A 19996-nucleotide genomic window follows, 5' to 3' on the forward strand; every position below is an offset into this window, starting at 1 on the left:
CGGAGGCGGTCGGGGCGCGGAGAAGAGCGTTGTTCCCGCGTTGCTGGACACGCATAGAGAAAGTGAGAGCGACATGTCCGGCTTCCCTCACTGTGATATCGTAAAGCCGGCCTCGATGCCCTAGACAGCTCTGTAACTGTCTTTACTGTCTTGAAAGGATCGGCTTCAAGGCCGGGCCCACGAACCCTCCCACCGAGCTAGAAGCACCCATCCCGATAGGAAAAGAAAGGTAGGAAGTAAAGAGTCCTGCCTGCAGCTAACGGGAAACAACGAATCCACTCATACTGTATGTAAAATGGTTTGCAGTTTTTAATTTATTTTTGCTTTTTATTTAGGAAGTGAAATTTAGACTCATAAACTATAAATACAAATGCAAAGATATTACACATGAGATATTCAGGAAGCTTTTTTTCTTTTTTTTTATTTCTCACATATTTCCTATGGCATTAAACATACAGCAGGGAAACCAAACAAGGTTAAGTTTTGTATACAAGGAAAACAAGCTACAGAGTTATATACTGTCGTTCTGCCAATTCATAAGAACGCCTACCTCATACAAACGAGAGTTCTGAGAACAGCTACAACCAACTGCCATTTCTAAGTGTTACTTGCATTAAGCGAGCTGTCTAGGACCAGTGTGCTTTACCACTGCTTTACTCAGTGACATCACAAAGTTTTTAAATATTTTATTGATATACTGTCACCAATATACAGAGGTACTGCGGAGAGGGCCAAACACTTGCAGAAAGTCATTTTACACCAAGTTCACAGGAACATTTTTGCATTTTCTCCCCAAACAGCAAAGCTGAGCCATTGCTTTCACACAGTATCATCAGGAAAATCCCGCATAGCTCCATCTATATCAAAGGAGCACAAAAGCAAGCTGAACAGCAAATCTCACTTATGCATTTTCTCCTTAGGGGCGGGGGGAAAAAAAAAGGGTGTATTGATTTTAGACATCACCTTATTTATATCTAAAGAGAGATGACCACCAAGAATAGGTTCACTAGATTTATTGAAAAATCAAAAATGTTTCTTACAAAAGAGCATTACATTCTGCACGCTGCTCTCAAAGGATGCCAAGGACACGTGGACTACCAGTATTATCCCCCTTCAAAAGGTACAGTGTACATAAAAGCAGGGTGTTCACAACAGTTACAAAGAAACATTAGAGTTTACCACCAACAGTGAACAAAAATGATATTCACTCTCTCTGCTGTTTCAAAACTTCCATGTTAGTCTCGCGCGCCCTTTCCCTCCCCCAAAATATTTGTAAGGAACTAAAACATTACATCTGGTGGACAGCAAAGATTCCACTACACCTCAAATGCAGAACACCTATGAAGCAGAGGAATGTTGGCTTTTTAAACAGAAGCAGATAAAAAAAAAAAAAAGGTTGCAGGACTCCTTCAGTTCTTCACTAGTCTTAGAAAAACTTTCCAGAATACTGCTTCACACTATAAAAAAGAAAAAATAATCTTGCATTAGAATCCTTCAACATCTGCATACTGCTTCACACTATAAAAGAAAAAGAAAAAAGCAGGTATTAGAATGATTGACCATACATCTTGCATCAACATTTACAATGACATTCTTAGAACAGATTACATTTCAAAACTTGTAATACATTAAAAATAGTTACAACAGATTAACTGCTAGTAATTATCTATATACATATATATATATTCACATATACAAATATTTCAGGCACACTTAGGTATTAGTGATCTAAAGCCCAACACTTAAGTTAAACATTAAAATCTACTACAACAGCTAACGTTAATAAAGCGAAACGTAGCAAATTATATCTGAAGCTGTTATTTGTATTTGGCAGAAATGACAAAGTAATGCTAGCACGGTGTGAAATGCTGCTTAACAGCACCAAATTGTCCTGATTTCAACTTGTCCTGTAGAGGCATGATCTGTGCCATATGGCAGACTGTGATTTGTTGTCAATTTAATTATCTAAAAACAACAAAATCACTAGTCTTCCACACAGAACCAGACCAACATCCACCGTAATCTTCTACATTTTTCTACAGGCTCTATGTAATTTAATGCATGTAGTTTGGTTTTTGGTTTTTTTTTTATTCTATTATTATTATTTTAATTTTTTGGGGCAGCAGTTTTCACCAGAGAAATGAGAGGACTGCTTCGTTAAGGTGTCTTCCAGCAAATTAGTTTAGAGGATGTCTTCATTTTAGTTAGAATGGAAAACAGAGGAGAATCAAGGCAGAACTACCACTGGAGAAGTTAGGTTCAAATAGTTACTTAAAACCTGCCTTCCAAGAACGTCTATTACAGAGAAGAAATTTAGAATTTACCAGGAAAACATAAATCAACTTAAAACTAACAGTGAGAACAACATTAAACCTCAACTTGCCTGTTCTGCAGTAAATATTGTGCATTTTGTATCTGGTCCTGTGTTCCCGTAATAGTTATAATCCGATCTTCTGAGCCTTCTAGTGGTTCATCAATTTTGATTGAAGCTCCAGACTCATGCCTTATTTGTTTGATTCTCTGACCTCCCTTTCCAATAATAGATCCTGCCAGCTAAGGGAGAAAGCAAAGCACTCATTTACTGATATATCTTGACATAACAACTATTAGAAAAGTCACAGCAGTGTTTGATTTTAATTTTAAGAACTTTTTTTAAAGTTCTTTAATTTTAAGAACTGCTAGGGCAGCTTCCCCCTTTACAGTCTCAAAACATTCCCCTTTGCAATACCAAGTACATAAATTCAGGTGGGATAAAATTGGGAGAACTGACTCATCATTTGAAAAAGAAGTTACGTGGGCCATTTCTATTATTCAATATTAACTATTAAAATTGTTCTGAGTGTCTCTGTGACTTTATCTTAAAGAAACAAGTTAGAAGAAAAACCATTTTACTTACATCTTTGGGAATTGTTACTTGTGTTGTGATGATAGGTCCTCCAAGATCCCCATATGAACCACGACCCCCTGCATAAGAATAGTCTGATTTAAATGTATGTATCAAGCCCTTTGATAACTTCATAATTAGTTATGTATTAAGGTTCTGTATAAAAACTTACCATATCCAGAGCCACCCTCAAACTGCAACAGAAAGAGAAAAAAACACTTAACTAGTGGATAGCCATGCTTCATTAACATGTTTGCATTTTAAGTAACACACTGCTAACTCTGAGCCCATTTTATGCAGAAATCTCAACCCCACCCCACCCCCCACACGTTACTAGCAATATAGAGGTGCAAAAGTATACCAGCCATCTTTCCCCAGAAAACCTCTGATGGCAAGATGAAACAAAAGGGGAGCAAATCTCATTAACTTCTTGTCCTGCCCTGTCAAAACCTCAAGGACACAAGACAGAAAAAGACATTAACAATCCAGACATAGCAGTTTTCCAAGCAATCTTTTCTAATTCAGCTGCTGGTAGACAGCTTGATGCCTACCTAACTTTCAAATCAAGAGATGTGAGAACAGCTTCATTAATATTATCGATGTAGTTCAGGAGAGACAAAAGCTTCATTTTGGTGACCAAACATTTGCCACTGACTGTCAGCCTTCTGACTTCATTCATCTATATCTTAAAACACAACTCAAATCTAAATACAGCTCTCTAACTTGTCTCTCAATTATGCCATAGTTTTTTCTTTCTTAAAACAGATAGTCATGACACAAATTACTTCTGTTCTGCTATAACACCATGCATCAAATCCAAATCCCTGTAATGATTTTAGGATTCAGACTGGTACTTGGTATCCAAGTGTTTAATTTCATTTAGAGCATTCTAAATGCACAAACCCTCATTTTATTCTTTTCCTATGAAAGCAGTTCTCTAGAGTTCCGTTTCTGGAATTTTGCTGCTGGAATGGCCTGTGTAAGAATAAACAAGAGTTGCTTCTGTGCCCAGATAAAGCCAGTTCCAGCTGTCTTCAAAACAGACCCACTGCTGGAGAGAGTTGAACCTAACAACATATTCTGTGGCACTTCTGTTATACCATATTTAAGAAAGGGAAAAAGATGACATGTATCAGTTGCGAGAGGGATGAGTAAGTAAGGAAAGATGTGACAGAGAGAATACTTCAGATACCAAGGACAGTAGGACTGCAGTGTGGTGGTGTGGGCAGGAAGTGCCCTAGACCACCAGAGCACATTCCTCTGCAGTCTCTGAATGAGATCATCCTTTGCTTCACTACAGTCCCCAGAGGATCATGTGAGAGCCAATACCCATAGAGAGCCTGCACAGGAGATCCCCCTGGCAGGAACTATTGCCCATGTCAGGAGTTAAAAGAGAAACATGTTTTTCTGGTAGGAGCATGTGTCCAGTGGAGGACCCATACTGGAGCAGTCTGTTCTCAAAGGACTGGTACCTCATTGAGAGGTGCCATTCCAAAGAAGCTCATGAAGAACTGCAGCCTTTGCAAAGGACCTGCTCTGGTACAGTTAGGGAAAGATGGTAAACCAGTTCAGGGCCAATATTATGGGGCAAAGGAAAGTGAGAAGAAGGAGTGGCAGAGAGGACCTGTTACGAACTACTACCCACCAAGGCCAATCCTCCCCCACTGAACTGCTTGGGCTGGGAAGGTGTCAGGACTGAAGGACTGAAGTTAAGCTTGGAAAGATGATTTCAGAGGGGAAGGTATTTTAAGTTTAGCGTCTCTGCCTCACCTTTCTTACAGTTTCAAGGGAAAAAGCAACATGAATTTTCCCCAAACTGAGTGACAGCACTTGATAGTTTGTCTCCTTTATCAACCCAATGAGCTTTTTAATTTTACTTTCAGTCTTTGTCTTGTTGAGAAAGGAAAGAAAGAAAGAGCACAGTTGAGACAAAGCCTAGCAGCCAGCTAAGGTCAACCCATTGCAACTACCAGACTGAGAAAGTTGTAATGCAACAAATTTCTCAAAAAGCTATTTATCTTCTACTTTTTTGGAACAATAACACTGAAGTGACTTGCAGCAAATTCTTCAACTTATCACAGAATAGTTGTGGTTGGCAGGGACCTCTGGGTCCATCAGCTCCAACCCTTCCCAAGAATGAATACCCACTGCAAGGTACCCAGGAACACACCCAAGTGGCTTCTGAAAATCTCCAAGGAGACTCCACATTTTCTCTGGGCAACCTTTGCCAACGCTTTGTCACCAGCACAGTAAAGAAGTGCTGCCTAGTGTTCAAAGTGAACCGCTTGCGTTCCAGTTTTTGTCCACTGCCTCTTGTAATGGCTCCGGGTACCTCTGCAAAGTGCCTAGCTTCATCCCCTATGCAACTTTCCTGTAAGTATTTATATACACTGATGAGATCCCTCTCAAGCCTTCTCCAGTTCAAAAAGTCCTACTTCTCTCACCTCTTCTTTAACTGTTTTAGAGTAATCAATATAGCGTAATCACACTGCTTAGCAGCACAGATTATAATACAGCATAACAGAGCTTGTCTTGAGAGTACAATATGTAGGAAAAGAAAAGGCACTGCTTAAGACTTAATTCAGAGAGCAATCAGAGTATCATGCTGCAGATTTAAAAACACATCTCTGCTGCTCTACAGAAGCCTTTTTTTAGACAAAACTGTTATGAAGAAGAATCCTTTCGCATTTCTGCTATTCCTCCCAAGACTACAGGACAGCAAATGAATTTGACAGCAACTAAGTAATACAGCTGCAGTGTTTGTGTGAGGTAACAACTGATGTTTAGTGTCTGCCATCACTTCTGACAATTCCTAGACAGCCTGAAGAACCCTGTCAGAAATTCCCTTCCTAAAACCTGTTGTTCAAACTGAATATTCTCAAATACACAAACAATAAGAGGCAACTTTTAGTATTTCCTATTTGCTATAGGAGAAAGCAACATAACAAAATCAATACAAAATACATATCCTAAATATTTGCAATTATAATGCATCAGTTATGGATTAAACACTACTGTTTAAAACATTGAAACAGGTTATAAAAGATACACTGGATTCCTCTCTTCTGGCCGTACTGCTACATTCTTTCATATTTCTATTAGCAGAACATGTACGTGACACACTGTTAGGACAAGTTGCCAGTTCCGAGTCAGAAGATTTACCATCTTCTATGAAAGCTGCCACTGGCTATATTCAAGCTCAAGAAAAACCAATATCACTTAACCAATTCAACAGAAGCTCTTGGAAAAAAAGACCAGGGACACTCACCAGCTCTGGTGGCTGCATGTCATCACAGGCATCTACATGACACTGCATCATCTTCCACACAAAACATAAGAGGAAGAAAAGAACAGGTGTAAGGCCATGTCTTAGAGCCTTAAAGGTTAGTTGCAACCAAACCCAATATAAGCTGGTACCACGAAACACTTTTCTGAACTACCTGTAGTACAACAGAGATGAAAAAGTACAAGGCTTAGACAAATTACAAGACTTGTTACCTTTTACTTTCAACTTAAGAGACCCCTAACTGGTCACACTCACTACTACTGCAGTGCAATGTATTTTCTACATAAGTAGACAGACAACAGCAAAACATAGAGACTGTTCTTTTTATCCTGTATGTTTTTAAAAATGTTTATTAATGCTAAACTATCCGGGATCACCTTGATGCCAGAAGGAGATCAAGGACACTGCTTCTCATGTAACTAATTTCTGTTTACCTAACATAACCAGTTTGTTAGTAATATACTGCTTCCTACCTCCACTAGAAATTTAATTATGTTTTTACAACACACAGTATATAGTACTTTCAGAATTCTATAGGAAGCACTGAAAAACATTAATGGGAGATTGTAAAAATATAGTTTCCAAAATACTACAAAGGCATGGACCTGTGCAGGGTTAAAAAATGACATGTAACATGGAACACCAACAGCATACAGATTGAAAGTTCACCTGCACATTTTAAAAACAGCTGCTAAAACCCTAGCTGCAAGGTCTTAAGACACATAACCAAATCCTCTGGTCTAAAGACTTACTGGTGCTAATGACTTTTGGTACTAGAATGGAAATCTGATGAAACACTGTCTGGGTAAGGCAGTGTAAGTGCGGTACATTAATGCATTAATTTTTATTGCTTGTTACAGAAGATGCGTGTGGGCCTCATCAATGCCAAAACCTGTTATTCTAACTTTAACCCATCCTAGAAATTTTCATTTTTTTCCCTTCTTAGGTAAATAAAAGAGATGTCAAATATTCTTCCTTTACTGTTTTTCCACGTAGTTTGTGTCAAACATTTTAAACATGAATAGTATTTGCATTCAGAAGTGTATGAACTTTTACTGCAGTGTTTATACAGGAACATATGTATACTCACTGTATGGGAAATTGGTAATCACAGCTTGAACCTGATTAATCAGCTGAGGCAAGTATTGGGTCAGCTGTGGGACCCAATACTTGGGACCCAGGTGAGAGTTATTTAGCTGTGCTCCTAGAAGGAATGGAGCTTGTCTCCACCTCCTCGAGACCTCATTTAAGGGCTGACCACCACTAAGGCAGCATCTCTTGGAAACTGCCTCAGTGTTTCCCAGTGAAGGCATCCATATCTGTGAGTTTTTCCCTATAAATAACCTTTTGAATATCTGTTACTATCTTTGTATCATTCCACCTTACACTCACATTCCAAAGTTAAAAAAAAGAACTAGGAATCATCTGAAGGAGCATATTACCTCAACAGTGGAGATACACTCCAAGAAAGTTTCTGAAGATGCAGCATATTTAAGAAATGCATTTCATTTTAATTCTCTACAAACGTCAATTTATAATGTTTACTATAATATAAATTATCAGTTAAGCTAAAGTAGCTTTTTATGTTTATCCATTTTTCTACCAGTTTGAGCTAAGATGGAGCTAAGTTTCTTCATGGTAGCTTTTATGATGCCATGCTTTAGGTTTATGCTTTAGGTATGTAATAAGAACAACCTGATAATTCTGTATTTTTTATTTTATACTTTAAGTATTTAATTCTGTATTTTATATTTTATTATTTATTTAAAATTTTCCTTTTGTTATGTGCAGTTTTTGCCTCACCTATTGAACTGTCTTCATCTGGATCAACAAGTTCACAGTTTCACCCCCCAGTGCTCCGCCTATCCACAACAGAACAGGAATGAGCAAGTGGCTGTGTGGTGCTTCCCTGCCTACTGGAGTTCATCCACAACCACTGCTGACAGGTTTTTGCGTGCATTTATGTATTTGAAAGAGCCACAGGAATGGGAATGTTAAAAGAAAGAACACATTCAATTTTTTTCCTCAATTGTCAGAATATTTTCATGGTCCAACGGGCTTTTGATCTTGAGTTCTTACAAGACTGAAATGTTTAGTTACTTAAGAGAACTTTTTTTCTGTTCTTCAGAAAAAAACTTCAGATCAGAGATAGTAAGTCAAATGAACCCTTGCAAAAGCAGTGCACAATTACAACTGTAAGCCAGGCTATGCCCCACAGGCAAGGAAAATGAACATTCTTTTAAAATGAAATTTATTTTCACCTCAGAATTTACAAGGCTGTCGATGCCTTCTCAGCATCCCAAAAATACATGGTTCAACATTTAGTCTTAATGGTCTTTTAAATACTACAAATTTGCTCTTTTTCTAGAAATCAGAACTAGTAAAATAAGACTCTTTACATTTAACATCTCTGAGATTTTGGAGATGTCTGCCTGAGAAGAGCATCTACACAATAAATAAGGCAGTGTTTTTGGTCTATGAAAATGAATAGACGGAATTCCACTTTCATATGGACACTCAAGTCAAGAAAGTAAAGGTCAATTTTCAGATTAACAGACCAAACAGGAATCCATACAGTTTTTCTATTCTAGCTGGAAGGAAACAAAGCTAGAAGACATTTCCACTTGGGAATGAATAGAGCTAAGCAAGACTAAGCTAACCCAGATACCTGAGAAAGGGCAAGCTGCCATGTTTATATGTATTTGTGGTCAGCTTCATGAAGTGTAAAAACACAAGAACTCATCTTTGACAACCTATATATAAATAATTATTTTGGTGTATTTTTTGATTCTTCTAGTTTATTAGGACATTAAGTAGTGTAGGCAACACTTTTTACTATCTGTTAAGTACAAGACTTAAATTTCAACACTTCTAGTGAGCATGCAGCATTTTTCTAACATGTACTTCCAGAAACTCTTACTGCCAGAAGGAAGAGATGCGTAAAACCCATTTATTGATACTTCCTCTTTATTTCTTCTTCATTCATTAAAGGATATTTTTTAAAAACTTGAAAAAAAAAAAGTCTCATCTCATCTCACCTGTCATTTTAAGAAAGGTACCCAACAAAGCTAAATTAAAAAAAAAAAATGTTACCACAGACAGCTATGATTTTTCTTCCTGTTACAAGTACAGGAATCTATTAGAACTACAGGTGATTGCTGGAGAAGCTGCATGTCAGGGTAGTTTTTAAAGTTTCCATAAACTATGATTCCGCCTTCTTTCCCTTTCCCTCCTGCCCCAAGCAGATACTAGCACTAATATGGTTTAATGTTTTTAATTTAGTAAAACAAAGTTAGTAAATAAAATATAAAATACAATTGATTTTAGTTGTTTTTTTTTAGCATGTGTGCTAAGACTGCTTTCATGAATAACATGTTTTCTTTGCTTGAAAAGCCTATCATCTCCTGTTTCTCAAATTTTCTCTAAAAAGAAAATCTAAAAGAACATCACTGTATAAAAACTTGCAGGATAACACACAGTAGAACTTGCTGTGATACTGATGGGAAAGGGGGGCAGCAGGGGAAGTTAAGTTTATTGTGCAACATCTCCTCAGTATTCCTTTTGAGGAGAGACTGCTCTTACAGAGAAAACACTACACAAGTATGTTAGCAACAGCACCTTTCAGCTAAGTGCTGAATTGAGCTTATAAAATGCAACAATGTGAATTTTAAACTCCTACCATTCCATCGTAACGGTCTCCTGGTCTGCCTCTTCTGTCATAAGACATCAGATCTCTGAAATGAAAAACCATCACATAAATCACATCATAAACTGGTTTCTTACATTCTCATCCAAATTTTCATATTCATGATTTTCATGCACCTTAAATCGTAACTACTTTAGCCACGTAGTGAATGACATAAAGAACCCTACAATGGCCACAGTTCTACCAGGCTGCATGCTGCAGTACACAAAATAAATTCCAATGCATTTCAAAGTACTTCAAAGGAATATATACAAACTTCTGTAATCACTACTAGAATGGAAGTGCGAAGCAAACACTGGAAATCTGAACACAATTCAACACAACTAGAGTTTCATAGAATGTATTTATGCAACAACTTACCCGCCACGAGGAGGTGGTGGAGGAGGAAGAGGAAGATTACGAGCTCTGCTGCCACCTCTGCCACCACGACCTGGTGGAGGTGGTGGAGGTCCTCTACGAGGGCTCATATCATCATAATCTCTTCTCGATGGAGGCATAGGTCGCCCACCACGGCCAGGAGGCATTCGATCAAAACCTCCTCTCCCACGCATAGGAAAGCCCACTGGACGTCCCCTTCTATCATCAAACATAGTGAAGCCACCGTAGTCATACGTTTCATCATAGAAGTTGGGATCATAAGGCTGTGCCCGTCCTTTTATTGGAGACTAAAATAAACAATCAAGAAGTTAACACCATTGTGATTAGCATATTTAAATATATTACATGTTCAGAAGTGAATTTATGTATGTACATCTTATTTTTGATTTCACAATACTTGTTAAGAAAGGAAGAGGCAACGAGTTTCCTGTAAACGTAACGATGATAGAGGAACTGCTATTATCAATTGCCTTGATTTTTCAATTTTTGCATTATTGTTAAGTGAAACATGAATGATGTCCCACTAGTACAAAAACTGCTTAAGTGCATCCTGACTCTGGAAAATCTCAGATTCCAGCACTTTGCTACCAGAAAAGTAGGAGGTACTGAACTCAAAACAGAAACTGAAAGATGTAATGTTCCAACCAAGTGATTCCTATTGCTCAAGAATGCCAAAAGAAAAAATCAAATGTAATAAGCATTACCTCAGAGATAAGATCCAAAATAATCTTGATACATTCAACAACTCTATCAGGTTTTCCACCAATAAGCACCACTCTGTCAGTTGAATGAGGACAACACTCTTGGAAGAGCTTAATGGTGGTCTGAGTGTTCTATTGAAAAGAAAATACAAAATTCTGAAATATTATTATTTCAAACAACTTTATAAACTCAATGAAAATAAATTGGGTATGAAGCCCACTAAAATACTTTTAAATAATCAACTCAAAAGGCAATTGAATTTCTAGTTATTTTACGTACTTTCTTACTTTTGAATTCTCACAATAAATTTAATTTTAGGAATGTATATTTTAAAGCCCTAAAATTATTATTTTTGTATTAAGAAGAAAAAAGTTCATTTTTTTTCTCCATTGTTATTTATGGCTAACGTATACCATCACTGAACTAAATACTAACATAAAAATCACACATCCTTTGCAAGCTTATGGGTCTTATTAACTTTCACTTGTCAGGAAAACATGATTTGGATATTACTGCATTGTAATATAGCAATGTTGCCAAGACTACATGCCTAGCCACCTTGCCTTCTCAACATACACAGACTTATCAGCTTGTACCTGAACTGATTTGAAACTGCCTCACACAATACCAAGAAAGGATAGAGAACAAAGGTCTTTTACGTTCATAGAGACCGTTAGTTGTTTTGAACAAAACCTTCATTCCTTCAGTGAAAGAAAGTAATGGTCTACAAGTTTTAGATAGATATTCAAACATCTATTGCATTATCATCATGAGTGTGCGTGGAAATGGATTCACTTTAAATCATTCTGAATGCCCAGCCACTCGCTCCAAGGAATCTAGCCTATACAGTAGATCCTTCCAGGCACGGCGAACTTCTTAAATTTAGAAATGTACTTTATAAACACTACTGTACCAGTAACACTGCTTAAAAGCTTGAAGTACTAGGCTCTATTATTAATCATCTCTTTATTTCTGAATGTTTCCAATAAAAATCTCAGGATACAGAAATCACACGCACCATGGTAATAAGGAACTATCCAATAGAAGATACTTACACCTTATGAACACATAACACACAGAACAAAAGCCAAGTCTTGGGAGAATGGGAAACATTACCTCTCTGAGTTCTTTGATTTTAGCACCCTTGACACCAATAATTCCTCCTGCCAAACTCTGATGAATAAGAAGTCTTAACTCGCAGTCAAAGTCGCTGCCTTTGTAGTGTTGATACTGTCAGAAATATATGTTAGAGAAGAAAATAAGACAATTTTTTTTCCTCCAAAGATGATAGTATGACATAGTCAACTGCAGAACTGTAACCCTTTATTTCCTTTGATGCGACAGTATCTTGCCTCAACATAAACTGATGTCATCTTCCTTACTTCTTTTATGACACTGCATAACTTTCTGTAATAATTTCAGAAGATGGTAAACAGTGCAACAAGCTCACAAAACCAAGGCAGGGTACAAATAAGAATACAAGTACTTCGAACTGGAAAAAGTTAGAGGAGACAAGTGTTCTGAAAGCAAGAAGAAGGGAAAGGCTGCTCCAAATATTCACTTATAATTTAGAGACCACTCTTTCTGCCACCTACCAAAAGAAAAGATGTCAACATGTAGTTTGAGGGTGGTACTCCTTCTTTAAAAGGCTTTTGTTTTGTATTTTCTAATTTAATGTATTAAGAAGTGGCAAATCATCTAGAATTATCTCATTTCAAAAGCAAATCTTGTTGGTCTAAGGAATAAAAACATTAAGAAACTCACCTCTTCTAAAGTAGGGATAATCTTCTTCAAGATTTCTCCAATTGTCTCTATATCCGCACTTATACTCAAGATGCTGCCAGAACCCACAGTGCCAGACGATACAGAGAAGGTGAAAAGAAGAAGCAGAAGTAAATTTTTTATTCACAATGATACGAAAAATTCTAACAAGATTTACTGCACTGAAGAACTTAGTGAATATTCCCCAAATAAAGTAAACCTGTTTTCTGAATTCAGAACACATGCATCTTTGTTTACAGCCAATACATATGCATGATAAAATTAGGTAGGTCTTGCAGAGAGACAGAGAGAGATAGAAAGAGAGAGAGAATGGGCTTTTGGAAGGGCTCAGATTAAGTGGGCAAGAAATTGACGCAGAACTGAAAGCAGAAGTGAATATTCATGTTCCCCGCCACCACTAATTTAGGATTCCCTCGCTGTTACATTTGTAAAACTGGCACACCTTCTCGTAGTATAAGTGGGGATATGCAAGTGGTGAACACTGTATCTGGAGTAAGGTTATGATACCAGTTAGAAATTAGATTACTAATGGGCTCTGCAAGAAAACAAATACAAATGCAAGACAAAAAAGGACAATACAAATGAGAAGTGAAGGAAAGTGAACCAGAGTTAGCATTTCATCAGAAATAATTATGAACAGGCAATGTTGAGGGAGCAAGGTGGGCCACAAAGACAGAGCGAGAGACTACTTTGAAACAATTTGATTTACAATGCAGCGAATATGCAACACTTGAAGCTGTGCTCCTTCCATTGAAATAAAATTAGTGGATTGTTTGGGTGGGCAACTCACGTAAAAGTTCAGTGACAAAAAAGACTTAATGGGGAAAATAAGACAGAAAACTTGAAAAAAAAACAATACACCGTCTATAAGGGGATACTATTTAATTATATAAAGGCAGGTAATAAAATACATTTCTCTCTTTCTAATCAGGCAGTGAGGCATAAACTGTTGGGACATACCGCTCGGGGCCACTGCTGTCTGGGACTGAAACACTGGCATTGTACTGCATTGGTCATTGGCGTTCGTGGATGTTGGCATTGGGCATGGGTATTCAATCAGAAGTTGTCAAGTATGGTACCCGTTTGGCAACGAGCACATTTTTGGGCATAGCCAACCAGGGTTTTCACATGGGCGTTCAGGGGCGGATGGGCCAACGTCATGGTGGGCAACGCAGGGGCAAGACGATCCAGTACATGGGCAACGGAGATATATGGCCAAAAAAACAAGGAGAGGGAAAAGGGGGAAAAGCAATAAATTTTAATTTAATACAAACTATACTCATTACTCTCAATTAATGAAACAAGCTTACGTTGTTCTGAAGGCTAACACAATAACGGATTGCTACAATGACTGCGGCTTACCAGTGTGGACCTTAAAAATGAGTCACTCTATCTGACTGAACTAACTTTTAACATACGATGTTTCAGTATCAGGCTGGTTCATGAGGGCAGACACAAAACCTGTCAAGACTGATACTACGAAGACCTTGGGCAAATTGGGAATGTTAGTTTTCCAGACCAGTCTAAATTATCTGGATTTCGGTGATGTATTATTAAAAAAAAAAAAAAAGAAGAAGAAGAAGGAAAAAAAAACCAAAAAAGAAAAAAAGAGAAAAAAATAAATAAAAACGAGAAAACCACTAGCTGCCAAAGAGAGCGTATGTATGATTCCTGACCATTTCAGCTTAAACCTACTTGCTGTATTTATGACCTTAGGTGGAACAGATTTGTACTGAGACGTCGCCAAATACTGTGTTGAACAGAGTTTTGCTTCAAAGAATTGTTGAAATTGTAGTTGATGTTAAGTACAGGAGTGTAAACAAATAGAATTTAAGAAGCGTTGCCAAGTTTTATAAATACATAACATTAATGCTGAACATGTGTCTAATCAGAAGAGTCAACCCACTATAAAAAGTGAATAAACATTTAAGTCATGACTGCTGAAAAATGTTTCTAAGTAATACAATCGTGTTTCTCTACTGTTCTGTGCCCATATTTTAATCAAGTAAACTTAACATTAATCCTTCTGTGTTTTATGTGCAAGCTGTTAAGGAATGGACAGACCATTTTCCTGTTTTGTTGTGTGTTTGTTTTTGTTTTTTTGGAAGGAAGTTAAAGAACTCTTCTATCACTGGGTTATGCCAGCCACTTGCAATGGTTTCAGCAGCACCATAATTGATTCACACATATGGGAAATGGTAAAATTAAGGGTTTTAAGATTTATCAGTATTTATCATCAGGATGTTAACTCAGTTGTAGTGTGTAATTCAGTGGAATTCTATTCGAAAGGAAAGAGGTTTCAACACGAACCTCTTCTCCCACAAGTCAAAATGGGCTTTAATTACTAGGTTTCCTACTCTAACAACCTACAAATAGCTTGCAGCTAGACTACTGGTGTCTAGAGTCGAATTGCTCCCATTTCCAAGTATGAATGTAACCAAGCTTTCGATGTAGTGTTCTGAAAGAATTGGTGTTAAATTAGTTCAAACTCATATATACTCACGTCTGTACGAAGTGCCTTAATATTTTTGCCACCTTTTCCAATCACTGCTCCAGCGTTCTAAAAAAGAGTTTTCAGAAGTCACGTTTTGCCAACAACTCTGAATTTCAGAATAAGAATCATGTATCTACTTTCATATTACCCTGCTGGCAGGGGGTAAAGGAGCAGGAGGTACCCTGCTGTTTTGAGTTTGAAAGGTTTGGATCAAATAAAAACAAACAAATAAATGTTGTCCATAGGAGAAATACCAACAGCTCTAATATATTCTAAGGGAGAAACATTTCATTTGGCAACTAATATTATTTCAATTCAAAATTTCTGTCTCTAGACAATTCTGCATACGTTAGAGCTACCTCACAGTTAAGACTACAAGTTTAAAAAAGTGGATTCTATGAACATCAGCATTTTCCCTAATTTAACCTTTTTTTTTTTGGTTGTTTTTATGTAATGTTCACAAATTTCACTCTTGCACTCCAAATGATTCTTGATAATTTTAAGAGTTTCCTCTGGTTTACATCTAATTAAGTCAACTGACTTTTCAGAGTGGTACATTTGGCAAAAAGCAAAGATGACAGAAAACAATTACCAACTTTCTGAAAGTTTCTAAAGAAGCATCAGAAGTAAACTAGCAGAGTTAAAAGAAAATTAATTACAAAACTTCATTTTTATTTTTTCTCTAGGTTATTTCAAGTACAACATGCAGTTCATACCTGGGGCTAACAGCACACAAACATTTCCATGAAACCTGATTACTGGTCAGAAATGCTGCACAGAGTTCAGATATTTCCCCGTGCCAACACAAAAGACTGAGATACTTCAGACAACATATATTATCCTTAACAACTGTAAGCAGTAGAGGAAATTCATACATAGCAAGTTTACAGCAACAATTTACACCAGTGCATGAAGCTATTGCAATCCCTAAAGCATTATTCCCACATTTTTTTCTTGCCAGTGCATTTAAACAGATTTAGGAAATCTGTCAGTGAAAGTCATTAAAATCTCAAGAAGGTCTCATCACAACTCCCACACATGATTAACAATTTCTGGTTGACCATTCTCTAACTGCTTCCTTTCTGAATACTAACATACAGTCACACAACCCTTTCCCCCTCCTCCAAAGTAACAATCCACTCAAATGCAAGAAAAGCAGAAGTACGTTTCTGTTGTTCTATTACTTCAGAATTTGTGTCTTCTATAAATAAACCTGCAGATTCTCAAAAACTTACCCTTTGAACAAATTACTGAAGAAAATTCCATCACAATAGTCTTACCACTACCTATGCACACTGAGAACCAGTTCTATTTACATTAAATAAAGCATGTTTTTAAACCTATGTCCCAACTCACACTTCGTCAAAGCTGTCCTGAACAACACTAGAAGCAATAACAGAGCAATAATAAAAAGACAGCTTACTTTGCTTTGAAGCAGGATACGTAATTCCACCATCTCATCTGTATTCCGAGATCTTTTGAAGGCCTGTTCTTCCTCCATATCTTCTGCAGGACGTTTGCCTGTAGAAAGGTCCATAGGGGGGAAATACAAATATTTATTTAACTTTCTAAGTCAAAACAAAATGAAACAAATTTCAAGTTTTTCCCCTTTCTAACACATTATTTCCTATCAGCCCAATTGCTGACGTCCACTCTCAGCATCCATAGCAAGTCTACAGGTTGTAAAAACCTGTAAAATATGTTGTAAAAACTTGTAAAAAATCTGAAATTATCAGCCTGCATCAGTTATTGAGATCCCATTTAAAAACCTCAGAATCATGACTTAAGTGACAATACTATACACTTGGTTGGTGACACATTAGCAACATGGTGTTTAAAACAATACAGCATCACCTGCCCAGTAGTTCCTCCTGCAATTTACAAGTGGGAAAAACCTTCCAACCAAGAAGTTCAAAGGTAGCTCATCCAACACTGAAATAATGGTGAAATAACAGGAAAGCAGCATTTCAAACACTGTTTGGAAAAACTGGCATGAATCAACTCAGCACTACCTCCCTAACTTCCTGCAATGCAAAAATACTGTTAAGAAACACTACTGATATTTTTACACAGCCTCAGACATTTAGGCAATATCCAAAGAAAAATTATCCTTTCATGCTTAAAAAGTAAGTCAGACAGAGCTCGGAAATGGATTTAATGCAGAATGCAAAACTAAAGCTGATAAATGCTTATTTCATACAATTTAAAGCATTACAAGATGTTTAGAAACAATGAAATTATAAAAGCCTTATTAAAAAAAAAAAATTCTTTAAAAAATTTACCATTTGTCTCTGTGTTGGTAAAGGTCTCCTCCTGTTGTTCAGTCTCCATTACCTTTTTTTCTTAGGTTGGCAGGCAAAAACAGGCAATTCTGTTGAAGAATAAAAGAGCTAGCATACCTATTTCATAAAAAGGTGAATTGTGCATTATATTGAAAAGATAGCAAAAGCAAAGATAAATGCCTGCTTCAGGAACTTACCGCTGCTATATATCCTTCTGGAGAAAAACCTTAAGTATTCTGGGCGGGATCAAAATCCAACAGCCTATCACTTCCAAAACCTACGAAAACAGCATCAATGAGTTGAGACTCCCCTTGCTTCCAGCTATGATTATCGCAACATCCAGAAAAAAAGATGTCTGACCCAAGATTATGCTGTAAAGCTCTTCTTTATAAAATGAGAAAAATATACCAAGGCCAAAGACACCACTATGAGGTTATATTAAACAAAACTACAGCCTTACAAATAAACAATTATAGTCTTAAGTATCATAGTTTCCAAGCATTTTATCATATTAAGTAATTACTGTTATTAACTGATTTTCAGATACTTAGACGAATATGATTCCTCTGTTCCTAGCGTTTAATCCTGAACAATATCAAATAAAAACCAATTTATTTATTGTAATTGTTAACATTACTTTTTTTAAATCTCGTGTCAACTAACTAGCAGGCATTTTAATATACCTTCTTTTGTTAAGTCCATCTGGAAATACTTGCAAGCCCAGACAGGAGTAATTTGGCAACGTTAATTTCTTCCAAAACTTAATTTCTACACAGAGCACCACACAACCCACTCGCCTCCCCGGTAACTTATTGTTCAGTTTCCAGCAACTGTCTGACAGACTGGTTTACACAAAGGAAAACAGGGAGGCGAGCACAACTTTTTAGAGGCATTCCCAGCACGTTGTTAACTTGTTAAAATCGCACTGTAGGGGACAGGCGGCAGCAGCGCCTTCCCGGCCTTTACCTTGTGTAAGGAGCCTCAACCAGAAATTGCCAAAATGCTATTATGAGGCGAAAGAGATTTTTACAAGGTTCAATCAGCCCATCTGAACACCGATTATTCTACTTCCCACCATTCCAAGAACTTCAGCACCGCAGGGAAGGGAATGAAATATCTTGGTTCAGAGCTTAATCTCCCCCGGCCTCCTGTACTGATCGCCCACACCAGATCTCCCCCGTCACATGTACTTAAGATGCTCTTCGCTACAGTGCCTGCTCTGTAAATCGAACCGGTGTCATTAATTTGACGAACGCGACGTTCTTTTAAGCACACAGAGGATAAAGCGTCCACGGGCGGCCGCATTTGCGACCGTAACCCCGAGAACAGCACCGGGAAAGGCCGCAGCGGTTCCGTTCCGCTCTTCCCTTGCCGCCCGCTTCCCAGGCAGCCGCCGTTACGTAACCTGCAGCCCGAGCCGCAGCTCCCGGCGGCGGCGGCACGCAGCAGAAATGGCGGCGGCTGCAATGGCGCCTGCCCGCTGCTAGGCGGAGCCGACGGCGGAGGAACCTCCACCATGCGGTCGCACGGAGATCGCTCCCCACCCGCCCGGGGGAACACAAAGAAGGCGGCCGGCGACTCTCGTATCGCCGCCCGGGACGATGTGGCAGCAAGCGGAGATCTGGAAAGAGACAGGCGGCAAGCGGGCAGTACCGCCTCGTGCCGAGGCGGCCCCTCGGCGCAGGCTGCGGCCGTCAGAGCCCTCCCCCCGCCGCCATAACTGCCGACAACTCGCCCCGGGCGCAGAGTTACCAAAGGGCGGGCACAGAGAGGAAGCGGCAGCCGCTCCCCCGCCCTCCAGAGCAGCCGCTGCAGTGCCGCCAGCCTCGGCCGCACCGCTCGTGTGGGGCCCCCACAAGCCCTCTCATCCTCCTCACCCCGTTCTCCTCCTCATCTACACCGCGGGACCCTCCTAAATCCCGCGGTCCGCCCGGGCCTTTCGCCTCGCTGTGTCACGGAGGGGTGCGGCCCGGCCTCCCCGCGCCCACCTCCCCCAGCCCAGCGGACGCCCTACCGCCCCACACCGCACCTCGCCGGGGGCAGATGTTACCTGCAGCCGCCGCCGGCCACCGCGCGCACAGCAGAGAAAGGGGAGCAGCCGCCAACGAACACCTCCGCGACCGCCGCCGCCTAACGATTGGCCCCGCCGCGCCCCCACCGCGCGGCCCTGCCACCGCCCCGTTGGGGGAGAGCGCTGCCCGTCAGCGCGGCGGGCGGACCCTGCTCCGCCCTCCGAGTGAGCCACGGCGAGGCCGACCCGGCTGCTCACGGGAGTACAGTGCCAGCCGTCCCGCGCCACACCCGCCGCGCCCCGCTGGTACTCCTACCTGCCGGGCGGAAAAGCGCCCCGGGAGCGGCGGTGGCAGCAGAAACAGCGGGAAACGGTGAATGAGACCGACGGTGCACCAGACGCGCGCAGAGAAAATGGCGCCTAAGAAAACTCCACCTGGCGCCTGCTTCCCGGCGCCGGGACAAGGGAGGG

At 39.3% G+C, this 19996-nt stretch overlaps 1 protein-coding gene and 1 long non-coding RNA gene across 10 annotated transcripts; one reads left to right on the forward strand and one right to left on the reverse strand.

Annotated features, from left to right (window-relative positions):
* The first annotated feature begins 52 nt into the window (after nucleotides 1–52).
* LOC116652515 lies at nucleotides 53–9491 on the forward strand. The gene is made up of 2 exons (XR_004305616.1): nucleotides 53–229; nucleotides 7962–9491. It is a non-coding gene; the product is annotated as an uncharacterized LOC116652515 (long non-coding RNA).
* HNRNPK (heterogeneous nuclear ribonucleoprotein K) lies at nucleotides 672–19955 on the reverse strand. 9 transcript variants are annotated; one of them, XM_015849208.2, is made up of 16 exons: nucleotides 19842–19955; nucleotides 17712–17791; nucleotides 17515–17603; nucleotides 16656–16765; nucleotides 15242–15298; nucleotides 13699–13742; nucleotides 12721–12793; nucleotides 12073–12186; nucleotides 10959–11087; nucleotides 10237–10541; nucleotides 9850–9904; nucleotides 6153–6203; nucleotides 3057–3078; nucleotides 2897–2979; nucleotides 2384–2553; nucleotides 674–1518 (listed from the first exon to the last, which is right to left on the reverse strand). In XM_015849208.2, exons 3-16 carry the CDS (start codon nucleotides 17561–17563, stop codon nucleotides 1485–1487), a joined length of 1296 nt encoding a protein of 431 aa, XP_015704694.1. In that variant the 5' UTR covers nucleotides 17564–17603; nucleotides 17712–17791; nucleotides 19842–19955; the 3' UTR covers nucleotides 674–1484. The 9 variants fall into 9 exon arrangements, with proteins under 9 accessions (XP_015704698.1, XP_015704694.1, XP_015704697.1 ...); XM_015849211.2 differs by lacking the exon at nucleotides 19842–19955 and adding an exon at nucleotides 19565–19677 and having other exon boundaries at nucleotides 16656–16753; XM_015849210.2 differs by lacking the exon at nucleotides 19842–19955 and adding an exon at nucleotides 19565–19677 and having other exon boundaries at nucleotides 674–1457.
* Nucleotides 19956–19996: the final 41 nt, after the last annotated feature.

This window comes from Coturnix japonica, chromosome Z (assembly GCF_001577835.2).
Source record: "Coturnix japonica isolate 7356 chromosome Z, Coturnix japonica 2.1, whole genome shotgun sequence".
Lineage (NCBI taxonomy): Eukaryota > Metazoa > Chordata > Aves > Galliformes > Phasianidae > Coturnix > Coturnix japonica.